At 41.0% G+C, this 13,950-nt stretch overlaps 1 protein-coding gene across 2 annotated transcripts in view; it reads left to right on the forward strand.

Moving 5' to 3' along the window:
- tmem198ab (transmembrane protein 198ab) overlaps nucleotides 1-13,950 on the forward strand; it is a 40,564-nt gene that overhangs the window by 22,501 nt on the left and 4,113 nt on the right. The window contains exons 2-3 of one of the 2 annotated variants that reach the window (XM_084922151.1): nucleotides 11,822-12,100; nucleotides 12,200-12,781. In XM_084922151.1, the coding sequence (XP_084778277.1) occupies nucleotides 11,944-12,100; nucleotides 12,200-12,781 (739 nt within the window). In that variant the 5' untranslated portion in view covers nucleotides 11,822-11,943. Of the gene's footprint in view, nucleotides 1-11,821; nucleotides 12,101-12,199; nucleotides 12,782-13,950 lie in introns of those variants that run through there. The other variant, XR_014799472.1, reaches the window with a different exon arrangement.

The raw sequence follows: 13,950 nt of genomic DNA on the forward strand, positions 1-13,950 counted from the left end.
GCTGCTGACATCCAGGTATGAACCAGTAACAATGAAGCGGGCACAGATAGTCAGAGGTGGGAAAACAACAGAAGTATTTTTAAATCAGCACAACATGAGCAGATTTTATGAGTCAGAGTTATGAAACCTACACAACCCTCTGTGTACTGAGGTAGTGAGAGAAAACCGACAGGAAAATGAGGCGAGGAAGACAGAAAATCACATAAAATCAATGTCAAGTGTGTTAGATTCTTTGAAATCCTTCAATGTCAGACAAAGTACTGGATGTTTTTTTTCCCCCACTTACAACTAAATGGTTCTAATGAATTAATCGGCTAAAAGCTAAAAAGTTTTATTTCTTCTTAAGGTTCATCCCTGCAGACTTTTCTGTCTCAGAGTTCATTAAGATGCATGAGTACATCATGAATCCCGTCTCCTCCTCTTTAATCTTCTGACAACAGACTCCCTTTAAAAATAAAATAAAATAAAAATCTGTAAACAGTTGAACTTAGGTCAGTGAATCCAGGTTAGGCTAGTTTAACTTTAGTCAGTGTCACAATAGCGTGCAGCCTGCTAACTGGATCTGAGGTTGAGGTTTTGGCGTCATAAATAACATCTCCTGCTTAAATGTTCCAATCAAGAGCATTTTTATTTCCATCTGCAGACGTTTATATTTGTGAAGGCTCTGTCGCAGGACATCCCCTCACAGAACAGAGCAGGCATCAATAACAACAGGTCCGACCAGGCGCGCGACGTTTCTCCTGTTGGTGCGGTAGCATCTAATCTCGGCGTGCCGCTTTTACTGTCTGTGGGTCTTGTTATGTTTGAAGTTTTCTGAATTTTACTTTGAGTTTCCTTGTTACTCTTTAAGATCCTCAGCTGGTGATCTTGTTATGTGGTATTCTGGATGGTAAATTGGTTATTAATATTTGATTCTTTGGTTTGGTCGAGCCTCCCTGATGTCTTCTCGTATCTTGCGGTTATGTCGAGGCCTCTGTGTTAGGAGTCTCTCTGTCTTATTTTTTGAGTCCTTGCTTTGAGCTTTACTTCCCGTGTCTTTGATTTCCTCAGCTGTGTCTGGTTCCCCAGGTGTTTCCACTTCCCCCCGATTGCCTTGCGTGTCTCACTGTATATGCATTTCCTCGGTCTCTCGTTGCTCCTTGTTACATCATAGCCATTTTTCCTGTGCTGCCTGGATTTTGTTTCTTGATATATTGGACTGTTTCTCCTCTGATTTGTATTCATGTGTGAACCTTTAGTGGTTGCTTTTGAACTCTGCCTTTGCGTCCTGCATTTAGGATCCTCACCCCCCCCCCCCCCCCCCTTTTTTTTTAAACTGAAAAAGAAGGTGAAATTATAATGTGAGAAAAATATATAAAAATGTTGAACATGCTATACAGACTGAAAGCAACACTGCCCTGTGTGTGAGAGGAAAAGGACTGTAGAGTAATGTATTATTAAAAGTGTGAGCTTTTTCAGTAGGACTGAAAGAGTTGCTATATTAATAAAGTTTACCCGATTTGTAGTCAGGAAAGAAATCCGGAATAATTGCCATCTGCGTGAGTTGACAGACGATCAATATCACAGTTCCATCATTAAGACTAGAGAGAGTCTGATGGTCTATAATTCAGTATGTAATTAAATTAATGTTTAAAAGACAGTTTTAGTTTTGATTCTTTATTCTCAGCTGCAATGTCCTTCAAACATAGGCTGACATAGATCCACCTGATGCTTGCTGTAGCTGCATGTAATGAGATCTCCCAATAAAGCTTTGGTAATTGGTAATAAAGCTTAGACTCTTCATCTGACTCTTCTTCTCCAGCTGGGATATTAACGGATTGGTGAGGTCAAGGAAGTTACCTCAACAGGCCATAGATAATCTTGATAACTGCAAAATATAAAGAGGATGCCACACCTGAGTTTGAAGTTGCTAACCTTCATTCTAAACAAACTTAAACAAACTAGACAAAGCACCAGAAATGTGAAAGAGACTAGGCTAGCAGCTCAATTGGCTACAGTACACAGAACTTCCCTTCTTAAGTTAATAGCATGAAGGAAATTAAGCTAGCAGTTAGAAAGATGAGCAAAGGAGTAGCAGCAGGGAAAAAGGATGGTGCAACAGAGAGACCAGGAAAGACAAAAACTTTAAACCCTCCTAGTATCCAAACACAGGAGTCTGAGGGACCTTTCAGGAATGGTGCCATTATTTTCCAGAGAGCTGATTGGTCAGTAGGTGGTGATTTTATACCTGCTGATCTCTAATCTCAAGCATGATCTGCTCAGGAGCAGGTTAGATTACCATGGCTTTGTACAGCAGTGAGAAGTGACGCACCTTTGTAGTACAGGTACCATCTATTTTCTACAGCAAACAGTTTGGAGGCGCGTTACCAACAAACAACCAGTTTTCGCGTTTCAGTCTCAGTACCAAGTGCTGGGAAGAAACTTGTAGTTATTAATATAATTCTCTCAAACTATTATAATTTATAAACGAAGCTCAGATATTTGCAGATCATGGCTACCTTTTAGTTATTTTCATTTAAGGAGCTCTCAGTGCAGTGAAACTGTCCCAGCGATCGTTCTTGATCGTCTGGTTTAAAATCCTCTGTGGTGCTGATCAGAAGTAAAACTATAAACACGTGTCATCGTCCAAATACTTGAGACCTGACTGTATGCGCACCCAGAAGCATTCATCCTCCACCAAGACCAAAACGATGTCTCGCGCTTTATAGAATTTCACCTGATGGCTTTTGCATAAGCCTGCTGTGAAACGCTCAGTCTGCCGTGGCTAAAACACTGAAAAACATCAGTTTGGTCACATTATTCTTGCAGGAAAAGCAGCAGGTAATGACCCAGAATCTTTTTTTTTTTTCTTCTTTTAAATGTAGAAAGAAAAGAAGCTGAGCTGTAGCATAAGTGCATGCAGCAAGCATTTCTCAGCCAGGCTGTTTATTAATAGCCATGGTTTCTTTATTCATGAGGAGGCTTCGAGTTCAGACTGATGATGTCAGCGTAGGGAACGAATCGAGCCTCTAACTCACTGATTAACAAACAGCTTTGTTTTTTTTTTTTTTGTTTGGTTGTTTGTTTGTTTTTTAAACAGCTTGTTTAAAGCAGGGATTGATTTCTCTGTTTGGGGACTTTTATGTGTTTCTTTTTGTCCTCCTAACACGGCTAATGGATCGACCCGCTCGCTGCGCAACAAAAGGTTACAGAAGTTTTTCATTAAATGCAAACGAGTAGGGCCTGAGCAGGCCCTATGTTCAGTGTGAATTCACTGAACAGTGAACAGTGAATTCACATCAGGCTTCAGAGAGCGAGAGAATAACATCAGCCCTACTTGAGCCGCATTTAAAAAAAAAATGGAGAAGCACGGGGACTGAGAAAGCAGACGCATTTTAAAACCTTCCTCTCTGCTTTCTTTGTTTGAAGGTCGGATTATGCTTGTTGCCTTTTGTTGAACGGTTGACAGCAGAGACAGCAGGAAACAAGACTGAGAGGAGTAAGCGATAAATAATTATAAAACAAACTCAGAAACATCAAGTGTCCTTTAGAAACTGACTGAAAGTCATCAGTACGTCCGGTGCAGTGTGGAGGGTGTTATATAATAATTTGGCTTATGTTTAAAAAACAAACAAAAAAAACATGCACACTCACATCACATACCCAGAAAAATCTAGGTTTGAAAACATCACGAACTATGAGACTGTAGGCATCACCTATGTGCATATTTAGTGCAGCAGATAACTGAAACAGTCTTTCTAAAAGTGGATACGAGCGCCAGCGTTTGCACATTTGTTACTCCCAGTAACTGTTAGACCTTTCTAAATTTCTCAATTTTCATTTTTTTTAATCTTAAGAAACGGCAGTTTTCTTTCAGGTTTTGATTTTGACTACATGTAAGTCACATTTATTATCTAAAAATATGTTTGTTATGCCGGGTAACTCATGCAACTAACCAAAACTACACGATGAAGTTAAAGGTTAGTCTGCTGTTCTACCCTCTCCTACTTTAGGCCAAGGTAAATAGATTGGAGTTTATAAAGCACTTCACTCTTCACCTAGCACCAGTGTTAGATGTGACGTGTTCCAGAGTAACATATTAGTGTAATCACATTACATTTTTTGGTAACATGGTAATGTAATGTCCTACTGAGATGGCTCACCTTTACTTTCATTGCATGAAAGGACAGGAGCACGAGGGCAAACTGCATCCAAGACAGAAACAACAGCACTGAACTCTCCCATGGAGGACACTTTTGCCCAGTCTCTTTCTTACTGTTGATAAATGAATTTTTTTTTTTTTTTACATTATTTTTTTGGCACCCGAATCATGAACTCTGACTTTAACTGAGGCAACTGAGGCTGTGTTGTCCACCAAGGGCCCAAGTAAACTAAAATCTGAAGATTGGCGAGATGCATCCATTTTTAATCCTCCAATTTCACCTGTCTGTGTATTTTTCACAGACAAAACACAAAAAAAATCCATTTGGATTCACTGAGGCTACTCATCCTGGAGTATTGTATTTATAATTATTTATAATTCAGAGGATGTTACACTGATGCACACTTACATCCCGAATACTCAGATTTTCTCATTAAGAGAGCTATTAATTATTTACATTATGAGCACAGAAGTCCAATCCTCATAGTGGTTGCATGAATAGATTTATATCCTCACAACAAGGACACACACACACACACACACACACACACACACACACACACACACTAATGTATAGCAACACATTCGGGGGAATAGACTTGGCCATTGATTGGCTCTCTTGCTGTTGCTATGGCAGTTTAAGCTGCTCTTCGATTGGTCAGGCTTCGGACCAGGACCCGTGTCGGCTGTCTGTCAGCATCCCACCGTTGTCATAGCAACACACAGGAAGCAGGGTGGGAGGAGGAGAACGGTGTGGTTGTTGTTGTTTTTGTTGAATCCCGCAAAAGCAGAAGAATTCCTCTGTCTGCGGCCTGTTGTGCCTTTTGTTTCTTCCATTTCCTAGAGGATGATCACATTTAATGATGCACATTAAAAAAAAAAAAAAAAAAAAATTAATCTGTTTCCACACACACACACACACACACACACACACACACACACACACACACACAAAAGCTGCAGGGTCACTGGGAAATGACCCCCTAATCCTCTGCCAAAAGATTATTGTTAATATGACATGCTGGGATGAATAGGGGATAAAATAAAATCGTAGGGAGTGTGTGTGCGTGAGCGCTGTGAGTGTGTATGAGTGCCTGAAATCCTTTTTTTCACCATTTTTGTGGGACTGTACTGCACATTTATTCATCATCTTCTTCCTTGCAACTGCTTCATTACGGTTCTATTGAAATGCAAATGCCCATCTGGAAACACCCCCCCAAAACAGCATTCGCTTTTAGCAAGGTTGAACTTGTTTATTTAGCCATCTATTATTCATTAACCTGAAAACATACTGTCATTATTATGTCTGCTTTAAATTTAAGGGTTTAATGCTGTCATGAGGCAGCGCTGCTCAGTTTGCTGGCCTTAGACTGTGCTTTGAAGATTGATACGATATTTTCATATTAGTGAGTAATGGGAGAGAGAAGACGGTCAGCCTGGGGGGCAGATATGGCCTCCTCTCACACATGAAGAGCTCTGAGAGTTTGTGAGATTTTGGCTTTAGGTTTTGATGCTTGGACTGGATGTAAAATTGATGATGCAATTGCCCTGATAATTTCGTATGAAGGTATAAGGACTTGAGAATGATAGGAAAGAATGAAGATCTGTAAGTCTGAATATATTGATAGTATGAAGGTTAAAGTTTGCATGGCTTCATTAAATGTACTAAAGTTATTGTGCATAAAAAATCAGCTGACTATAAGGTGGTCAGGTGGGAACAGTTCTCATGTTTTTTTGACTTCTTCTCATTTGCTTTTTGTCCTTTTCTGCCTCCTAATTTACAGCTTTTTGCTGTGAGCTGCTCGGTGAGAGAGCGTTGTGGACTTAGTCTCCACTTTGTGTCCGGTAGGATCAGGATTTGTTGATTTGACACATGCTCACAGCTGTGTTTGTCCAGCCTTTCCATTCCTTTTCTTTTATCATTTGTTTTTAAACACCTTCCCTGCGGGAAAGTGAGTAGGACAGCATGTTTACCTGCTCAGCGTTTGACAGCTGTGAAGGCAGAATCACTTAAAGCACTGCAATGTGATGGACTAGGAGGAGTTCTGGTTGTTGGTTTTTATGGATGTGTTCCTATAAATTGGAGTGGAGTTCGGAATAGTGAGAACACCAAAGCAGAAGCAGGAAGGCAAACCGGATTCTTAAAGAAAAATTTGCAGTTTATTTGAGGCCGAAGAAGAATGAAAAACAGAAGGCAGAAGGCAACTCAGAGGAAACTGACTAGAATTAAACTGGGAAAACTAAAATACTGAACACATGCAATCGTGAACATGGGGAAAATAGAATTGATATTACAGGTGAAGCGAAACTGAACACACTGAACAGATGAGATGAGAGACTGTCAAAATAAAACAGGAAACACACTCAGACGCAGACTAAGACACACGGGCTTGACCCCGGGGCCTGGGGAGAAACTGAGGTGATAGCAAGGGACACAGAGAGGACGAGAGACATCACGGGCTGGTGAGAACACACATGGATGCACATGACAGACAGGGGAGCCAAGGATGAAACACAAGGAGGAAAACATGGAAACAACTAACACACAGCTAAGACAAGACACAGAGGGAGGGGGAGCAAGACACACAGAAGGGAAGCAAATGCAGACATAACTGGGGAAACCTTAAACTCAACAACATTAGAAGAACCAAATCTCAAACATAAAACATCTTAATAAAGCAAAGAGTAAGAAATCCCAAAGTGAACTATTGTTATAGTTTAAACCCTAAATATGTAACATCTCAGGGCTTTAAGAAGAACAAAATAAAAAACATGAAAACATGAAGCGAAACACTCAAGATAGCTACACGCGGTAAACTTTTATGATGTGGGAATGGTGGACTGCATCTGATGCAATAGGAGGAGATGAATAACGCTCCCGGACAGGCTACTTTGAAACCTACCGCCTCTCAGTACAAAGGCATTTTTTCCAAGCTGTGTTTTTGACAGAGCAGAACATTTAACCGAATTTACTTGATTTAAATGTATTATTTATTTAGTAAATTAATTCTCAATAATTAAGCATTAAAATGCATGAAAAAATAGATATTGCCATAAAAAATTTATGGAGGATATTTGCGGTTTCTGCAAAATTGCGAACGTTTCTACAAACAAGAACAATCCACGAGAGACTGAGGCAGTGAACTTTGAACCGCGACTTCACGGGGGTGTACTGTAGTATATAATAAATAATTGTAGGTGACACTATATAATTAGGCTTGTAATTAAATAGAATTCAACTTTATTTTAAAATCACAATGTAATTGTATTTACATACAAATATTGTATAGGTGACTCGCACTAAATTATGATGATAACAAATCCAGTTTTATTTTACAAGAAATGAAGAAATAATTATACTGTAAATATATTAAAGTACTGTATAATTAACCCCAAAAGTTGATTCTGTTCATCTGGACGTAGTGTTTTCAGTGGGAGAAACGTTTCATCACTCATCCAAGTGACTTCTTCAGTCTCAGCTGACTGCAGGTTTCCCCGACCTCAGAAACAGTACATTTGCACAATAACTAAACCTTGCCCTCTGAATGAACAATGGGCTGTGAGGTCAGTTCCTTGATCATTAATATGCAAATTGTCATGACCATTGATCAACAACCTGTGTAATTAAATTTAGGCATTTGCACAACTTCTTGTATTTTACAAGAATGGGAACATAAATTATAATGTGAGTACTTTGAAGTAACTTGTTCAGTTTCATGGTAATTTCTCCATCTTGCATTGTAAATACGTTGTACTTTTTGTACTTGTTAACTTTATTCTAATTCAAGCACTGCAGCAAAAACTTTTTGGACAAGAGTTAATTTCCTAAAATGTGAAAGTGCTTCCACATTATGCAGAAAAGTTCTGACACTTTACAAAATTACTTTCCCTTTCGAGAAGAGAGATCAAAGGTCAAATGCAGAGCAACAGCAGCCAGAGATAATAATGTTTTAGTACTTGGCTCCAGTCTTGAGCACTTTGTCAAACATGCCAAAGCAGTTTTCACTTCCAGTTATGTTTTTTTTTTTTTTTATCAACCCCTTCATAACCTCAGGGAGGCAATTAATCAAATCCTGAGGGAGGAAAGTGAATGACGCAAGTGGGGGAAGGGTGGGAAAAGGAGTGGCACCCAAACCAGGTGATCGAGAGGGAGCGGACGGGAGCTAGAGGTACTGAAGGCGAGAAGGGAAACAAAGCAGGCAAGAGGAAAAGGAGAGGAGAGCTCATGAATAGGAGAGTAAAGTTCCCCAGACAGGAGTTACATAAGCACCTCTGACCCAGAAACCTTCCACAACCGGACTGAACTTGCCCTGAGATGGAGAGGACGAAAACAGCCTGAGGAGGGAGGAGAGAGGAGGCGTGGGAAGGAGGTGAAAGAGGAAGGGATTTGTTTAACGGATGTGTACATCCTTTTACAGCAGCTGTATGTGTATTGTGAATTAAATAGTTTGTGACTTGTGCATAGGTGCATGCTTTTAGATTAGCAACACTACTATGAAGCATTTTGTTAGCGTGAGAGTTATATTGACTAAAACACATGAATGAAAGGTTAGACGGGACGTGGAGGGAGCAGGCAAGGACAGACAAAGATTTGAATAATGGAGGCAGCAGGAAATGAGGTGAAAGACGAGGTGAGAGTGATTTAGAAGGAAGTCGGGGCTGGTGGTTGCTGACAGGTGTGCACAGTCAGACGCAGAGGAAAACAATAAAGAACAAACGAGGACGGGCGCGAAGAAGGACAAAGGCAAGGCGAATTTATTTACCTGAGCTTCAAACAGAGGCCTGCACTGGAATGCAGATGAGGAAAGTAAACAAAGCAGTGGCTGGTGAAGCCTTTGGGAAGATTGATCACTTTATGAAACGCGATGAATCACTGCATTGTTACAGATAAACAAATATAAACCGATAATGCATGAGGATGCTTATAGAGGTTGTACAGGCAGAGCTGAGGTCGCTTGAATGGATAAGAATGCTTAGATCCAGCCTGCTTGCAGCACATGTATATTGTATCAGCTCAGTCAATTCAAGTATTTTGGGCAGAAACACCTCACTAGTTCTGGGTTTGGACCCCCTTTTATCTTCAGAGCTTCTCTAATTCTTCATCGGATGGATTCAACAAGGTGCTGGAACCATTGCTCAGAGATTTTGCTCCATGTTGAAATGATGGCATCATATAGTTGGTGCTCATTCAAGATGATAATCTCCCTCTCCCCCACATCCTAAACTCCTGTGTTGGACTGAGATCTACAGGGAGTGCAGAATTATTAGGCAAATGAGTATTTTGTCCACACCATCCTCTGCATTCATGTTGTCTTACTCCAAGCTGTATAGGCTCGAAAGCCTACTACCAATTAAGCATATTAGGTGATGTGCATCTCTGTAATGAGAAGGGGTGTGGTCTAATGACATCAACACCGTATATCAGGTGTGCATAATTATTAGGCAACGTCCTTTCCTTTGGCAAAATGAGTCAAAAGAAGGACTTGACAGGCTCAGAAAAGTCAAAAATAGTGAGATATCTTGCAGAGGGATGCAGCAGTCTCAAAATTGCAAAGCTTCTGAAGCGTGATCATCGAACAATCAAGCGTTTCATTCAAAATAGTCAACAGGGTCGCAAGAAGCGTGTGGAAAAACCAAGGCGCAAAATAACTGCCCATGAACTGAGAAAAGTCAAGCGTGCAGCTGCCAAGATGCCACTTGCCACCAGTTTGGCCATATTTCAGAGCTGCAACATCACTGGAGTGCCCAAAAGCACAAGGTGTGCAATACTCAGAGACATGGCCAAGGTAAGAAAGGCTGAAAGACGACCACCACTGAACAAGACACACAAGCTGAAACGTCAAGACTGGGCCAAGAAATATCTCAAGACTGGTTTTTCTAAGGTTTTATGGACTGACGAAATGAGAGTGAGTCTTGATGGGCCAGATGGATGGGCCCTTGGCTGGATTGGTAAAGGGCAGAGAGCTCCAGTCCGACTCAGACGCCAGCAAGGTGGAGGTGGAGTACTGGTTTGGGCTGGTATCATCAAAGATGAGCTTGTGGGGCCTTTTCGGGTTGAGGATGGAGTCAAGCTCAACTCCCAGTCCTACTGCCAGTTTCTGGAAGACACCTTCTTCAAGCAGTGGTACAGGAAGAAGTCTGCATCCTTCAAGAAAAACATGATTTTCATGCAGGACAATGCTCCATCACACGCATCCAAGTACTCCACAGCGTGGCTGGCAAGAAAGGGTATAAAAGAAGAAAAACTAATGACATGGCCTCCTTGTTCACCTGATCTGAACCCCATTGAGAACCTGTGGTCCATCATCAAATGTGAGATTTACAAGGAGGGAAAACAGTACACCTCTCTGAACAGTGTCTGGGAGGATGTGGTTGCTGCTGCACGCAATGTTGATGGTGAACAGATCAAAACACTGACAGAATCCATGGATGGCAGGCTTTTGAGTGTCCTTGCAAAGAAAGGTGGCTATATTGGTCGCTGATTTGTTTTTGTTTTGTTTTTGAATGTCAGAAATGTATATTTGTGAATGTGGAGATGTTATATTTGTTTCATAGGTAAAAATAAATAATTGAAATGGGTATATATTTGTTTTTTGTTAAGTTGCCTAATAATTATGCACAGTAATAGTCACCTGCACACACAGATATCCCCCTAAAATAGCTAAAACTAAAAACAAACTATAAACTACTTCCAAAAACATTCAGCTTTGATATTAATGAGTTTTTTGGGTTCATTGAGAACATGGTTGTTGTTCAATAATAAAATTATTCCTCAAAAATACAACTTGCCTAATAATTCTGCACTCCCTGTAGTGACCGTGGAGGCCATTTGAGTTTGAGATGATCTGAACTGGAAGCTGATTAGCTATTTTAATAGGTCTGCCCGGTGAAGAAGGTGGTGAGTGTTCATATCACACAGCTTTTTTTTTTTTTTTAATTCTTGCCATGCCAGTGAACCAGTTTCTTTAAACAACTACTAGAAATTGCAAGAGAAGTAGATTAATGAGAAATTTGTCGAACACAAGATCACAGCGTTACTTGCTCAACTGAAGGGATCTCCTGTCCTGTTCTTTGCTTACATTTTTGTCTGTCTTAGAGAATGTGGTGACTCTGAAGAGTGCTGCATGAATAAATAAATATAGCTTGCTCAGTTAAGTTGGCAGCCTGCTACAGCAGATTGTAAAAGGCTGTCGTAAAAGGAAACAGAACAAACATCAAATGGATTGAAGTCAAGTAAGGATACTCAAAATCCCAGGTAACAAAATGCGTAAACCAACAGATGAAAGATTTGGGTCATGCAGAATTAGCGGCCATCAATACAGAGCACAGAGTTGTAGACATTAGGGTGAACAATGTGGGTTTTGAACACCTATTAGAAATGGAACTTATATGTCAGACTGGGAAATCACGCTGTTAAAAATAGGACTATTTGAGATTGACTCGCTGGAAAACAACCATTAAAAAAATGTGTTGGCTAAGTTTCACAGCATATTGTGCATCTTCATACCCTCTTGGGTTTGTATTACTGTTTTCAATAATGCATTTATGCATCATATCAGTTTTAAAACCTTTTAAGGGTGGTTTCACAGCTAGTGCAGACCTCCATTTGGTGGGCTCTACAGTGCTTAACTTCAACTCTTATATTGTTGCCTTATCCCTTTTCTTCTTCTCTATCCACAGGTAAAACCATGGACCTGGACAGTGCTCCATAACCTCGCTTGCCCCTCACCTCCCTCCTGATCACCTTTTCTCCTCCTCCATTTGTCCTCCTTCCCCTTCCTTTTCTCTACTACCTGTTCACGATGACAACCACACTGGAGACGATGCTGGCACAGCCTGACCTGGAGCTGGGCCCTGATCGGATGGACGGCTGCGAGGCCGCTCGTGGGCATTACAAAGTGGTTCCCTCCGTTGTCTGCTCGATGTGTTGTCTCTTTGGCATCATTTACTGTTTCTTTGGTGAGTTGAACAGGTGATGTTAATGCAGCAGCAGCAGTTGTTCTTTGTTCTATTTAAGACCTGTTGTTGAGGTCATGTGTTTCTGGCTCTTTTTTTCAGGATATCGCTGCTTCAAGGCAGTTATGTTCCTTACGGGCCTGATGTTCGGCTCCGTCGTTATCTTTATGCTCTGCTACAAGGAGCGCGTGCTGGACACCCAGCTGAGCGTGGAGGCCTCAGTGGGCATTGGCCTGGGCATCGGGACGCTCTGCGGCCTGGTCACCATGCTGGTTCGGAGTGTGGGCCTCTTCATGGTGGGCCTGCTGCTTGGCCTGCTGGTGGCCGTGGCTACCCTGGTCGGCATGGAGGAGCTTTCTGACAGCCCGCCGCGCTCTGTCTGGGTGCCCCTGGGCGTGCTGCTTGGCCTGGGCATGCTGTTTGCTGTGCTCACCCTGCAGTGGCAGCGTCTGTTTACAACGCTGTCTACAGCGGTGTTCGGGGCAGCCGTCATCACAGTGGCTTTGGACTACTTCGTGGAGCTCTTTGCCCTTGTGCTGTACATGTATGAACGGATTAAAGCAGAGTCTGGAAAGCCTGTGTGCTGGATGACATGGGTGGTCCTCGGAGTGTGGCCTGCCCTCACCCTGCTGGGTGTCGTGGTCCAGTGGAAGGTGACCGCTGAAGGATACTCCCATACCAAGGGTGAGGAAAGCTAGTTCCAGTGTATATTTGTGGTGCTTGGCTCTGGTTTGCTGCTGACTGTAGCAGTTCACCATTTTTCTTCCTAGAAGACATACCTGCAGGAATGAGTCTAAAGGAGAGCAGGGGGTTCATTCCAGTATATTTATTTAAAAGATTTATATACTAATTATTCAGCACATATAGATTTATAAAACAAAATATAAATCTACCTTTAAATTATGATATAATCTTATAGATTATGGTGTCAATGTATAAAATAATGTATCTTTTGTTGTGGGGAGCCAACAATAGACTATGTAAAGTTACGTTGAAGCCAAGCACACCATTGTTTTTCTTGTGACATTACCAATAAGTTTGATGTGTCACATGGCCCTCTTCCTATTGAAAAAACAAAAGTTGTATCCAAGATGGCCGACTTCTAAATGGCCACCATGGTCACCACCCATCTTGAGGAGTTTGCCCCCTCACATATACTAATGTGCCACAAACAGGACTTTAATATCACCAACCATTCCCATGTTATAGAATTATCTCACACCAAAACAAATGATTTAATGTTCATTTATTACATCTGCAGTCTAAACTAAATGTGTTTGGGACATGTAAAATATAGAATTTAATTAGCTAAACCAACAATAAGTTATTTCGAGGTCCATGACAGCTATACCAGAGTTTGGGATTTCCCCACCTCTCAAATTTCACTTTAACCCTGGCCAAGTATTATTGAGCAATCAAGTTTAAGCAGGCTTTGCTTGTTTGCTCGTAAAAACTCTCTTATTAAGAGGGAAAAAGGAAAACGCATGCTGAAATTTAAACATCAATGATCTGAGGATGGTTACACTTTTTCTTAGCTTTTTAAAATTGATAAACCAAGACAGGTGGATACAACAGGAAGTCTTAACCTGGATATCCGCTGGTTACACACAAAATATTAGACATTACCCAGATACACCAAGAGACCAGGCAATAGTTGACATATTCTTAGAATTTTAGAGCAGCTCTGGAGCTTTTCTGCAGTGATTTGGTTCTAAATGCAGCATTTACAAATACAATAAAAGCCTGATTTTTGTTGCTCTTTAATGGAACTCCTGTATCAGCTTGTAATGTCCTGACTAGACTTCAGCAATTTTCAGCAGAAGTATATGTTATATTCACTTCTGACAAAATGC

This window comes from Perissodus microlepis, chromosome 23 (assembly GCF_051167445.1).
Source record: "Perissodus microlepis isolate ML-2025 ecotype Zambia chromosome 23, ASM5116744v1, whole genome shotgun sequence".
Lineage (NCBI taxonomy): Eukaryota > Metazoa > Chordata > Actinopteri > Cichliformes > Cichlidae > Perissodus > Perissodus microlepis.